This window comes from Anarrhichthys ocellatus, unplaced genomic scaffold, assembly GCF_004355925.1.
Source record: "Anarrhichthys ocellatus isolate YVR2014 unplaced genomic scaffold, GSC_Weel_1.0 scaffold1, whole genome shotgun sequence".
Classification (NCBI taxonomy): Eukaryota; Metazoa; Chordata; class Actinopteri; order Perciformes; family Anarhichadidae; genus Anarrhichthys; species Anarrhichthys ocellatus.
In genome coordinates this window covers 692,312-694,811 of record NW_022280031.1, presented here as the reverse complement: position 1 = coordinate 694,811, position 2,500 = coordinate 692,312, and the positions used below count along the sequence as shown (strand labels likewise).

General features: G+C 41.4%; 1 protein-coding gene across 2 annotated transcripts in view; it reads right to left on the bottom strand.

The window, feature by feature from the left end:
• itcha (itchy E3 ubiquitin protein ligase a) overlaps window positions 1-2,500 on the bottom strand; it is a 16,384-nt gene that overhangs the window by 7,012 nt on the left and 6,872 nt on the right. For both annotated transcript variants that reach the window (XM_031850198.1, XM_031850208.1), the window contains exons 11-18: window positions 2,381-2,450; window positions 2,162-2,246; window positions 1,430-1,558; window positions 1,161-1,233; window positions 881-952; window positions 683-771; window positions 282-441; window positions 1-56 (exon numbers count right to left, since the gene is read on the bottom strand). The exon at window positions 1-56 is cut by the window's left edge and continues 78 nt beyond it. In XM_031850198.1, the coding sequence (XP_031706058.1) occupies window positions 1-56; window positions 282-441; window positions 683-771; window positions 881-952; window positions 1,161-1,233; window positions 1,430-1,558; window positions 2,162-2,246; window positions 2,381-2,450 (734 nt within the window). The remainder of the gene's footprint in view (window positions 57-281; window positions 442-682; window positions 772-880; window positions 953-1,160; window positions 1,234-1,429; window positions 1,559-2,161; window positions 2,247-2,380; window positions 2,451-2,500) is intronic.

Below are 2,500 nucleotides of genomic sequence, written 5' to 3'. Positions count from 1 at the left end.
CGCTTGTAGAAGGGCAGTGAGAAACCTGTGTCGATGAACTTTCCATGGAACAAGGCCTAGAAAGTGAACAAATGTATTACAAACAACAGCTGGAAACAATTAAGATACATTTCTATGAGCCCACGTGTATATTTTTGTCATTTGAGATCTGATCATAAGAATAAAATGCTGCATGATTTACACATTATGACACAAAAACATGCTCCATCCTGTGGGCCAAAGTAATCATCGTGTTCACTTCAGACACAAAGTCATTGTCTTTTTGTAAATCACGCATGTACCATGGCGATGAAGCGTCCTATGAACTTGAAGTACTTGAGGTGATCGGGGTTGATGTAGGACGCCGGGTTGATCTGCAGACAGTAGTTGTCCTTGCCAGCATACTCAAACAAACAGTACATGGGGTTCAGTACCTCATGAGAGAGCAAGAAGAACCATTCCCTGAAAATAAACAACGGAGGACAAAAAAAACAATTACATGGAAGTGCTCGTACTGGTCAAGGTAGTTTGTAAAATCCTGTAGATCAGGTTTTAAGTTAGAAATTAGATGTGTTGTTATTATTACAACAGTTTTTGTATGATAAGGGTGGTGTCGACAAAAACTACAAATGAGAAGAAAACACACCTTAGGAGTCATTCAATAAGACGCGATTGTGCAAACAAAAGACCCGGTTGACATTACCTGGCCACACCTCCGTAGTCCAAGCCTTCCTCTCCAGGAAAAATGATCCACAGCCTCCGCCTCAGATCTTGAGGGTGGAAGCTCATGATCTTCGAGTGCAGACAAAGAAGTACAACAGTTACACACCTCAAACATTAACGAAACAATCCTGCTAAACAGAGAACTGGAACAGAGAAGACCGTTTACTAAAACGATTACCTGTTGAAAGGAATCCTCAAACAAGGTTTTCCTGGAGACGTTAATCTTAATGTGCTGCGGCATCGACAATTGCTGAGAGAAACAAACAAATATGCGCATTTTAGACAATATGAATGCTTTGAAAAACAATGAACATCTTTTATCTTTGCACATCATTCGAGACATGAATGATGACTAGAGACATGCGTGCCCACGAAGTAGCAGCACTGGAGATAAAAGAAAGATACAACAATCATGGGAGATAACAAACGCGTTTCAACACCTGCGGTGCAGCACGTACCTGACACCAGAACCTGAGGTATTGCACTTTGGCTTTGAAGTCCCTGACATAGGTTATCTGCGGCCCATTCTCACTGCGGAAAAGACAACAAGCACATTTAGTCAATGTATGCACACGTTGTGAAATGGGACATGTTGCTGCCCCTGTATCCCAGCATGCCGTTTAGGGATGCTCTAATCAGGCTTTTAAATCATCATCGTAATGAGGATCATCCGAGAGGTATTCAACTTGAGCGCGTTAAGATTTAGAACATTGAAACAAGAACTTACAGAGAGGATTTCCCTGTGCGAGGGTCGATGTAGGTTGTGGTTCTCCTGTTGTGGTCTACAAAGTAGGGAATACCATCTACTGTGAACCGCATCTCCCAACCCTCTGGCAGGGGCTTGTCATTCAGCAGCCTGAACAACACAAACACACGTGAATACATACATCAAACACATCAACTGTTAAAGACACGATGAACAGATACACATACAATTTACATTGCAAGGGAATCAAATACGTCTTAATTGCAAGGCTTTTAAGACAGAACCAATTTGAAACCAAGCAATATATTTTTAAAAATGTACGTTAAACCTTCTGCATTCTATATTTTCAGACCTTTAAGATTGTTTGCATGCGTTTGTCCTGTGATTATCCACCTACTGGTGACTCATACAGGTTAGAATAGCTAACATCCTGGAGCAGATAGAAGTCATTTCCTACTTAAAGATAGTTCATTCCATGTATTCCTAACCCTAAAAAGAAGGTGCACATGTGTGTCTCCCCAGTCTTCATACATCACTGCTAACGCCAGCTAGGACTGATTTTCTACGCTGTTTTAGAAATACTGGAGCTGAGCAAGTTGCTGACACATTAGCGCCTCTTACAGGCAATCAAACAAAACTACAGCTAAGTCAGGCAGAATCACTTACAGTGATGTCAGTATGAAGATACACATAACACACACTCACCACTCACCCTTGTGTCAAGATACACATGACACACAGGCATACACTCACCCTTGTGTCCTGGGGTCCTCCCACTGTGTCGCCCGAGTAGGGTGATGGACAAAATACACTCTGCCGTTGGTGTCTGTTCTCTTCTCTGCCATAAAAAAAACCATGATTTTTTTTTTATATATATAATTCTCTATCAATTGACTGCAAACATCGCAGTGAAAATACCTTTACTGTGTAAACTACAGCTAAAATAAAAAATAAAAGCTCAGTGATATTTACCCCAGCCATGTGGCAGTGGTCCCAGCGGGTCAAACTCTTTGTTGGCCGTGGCTGCCAACTGGTCTTGGAGCTGAGAGAGAATGGGACGCATGTTAAGTCTTAAAAAAAAAAAAAAAAAAC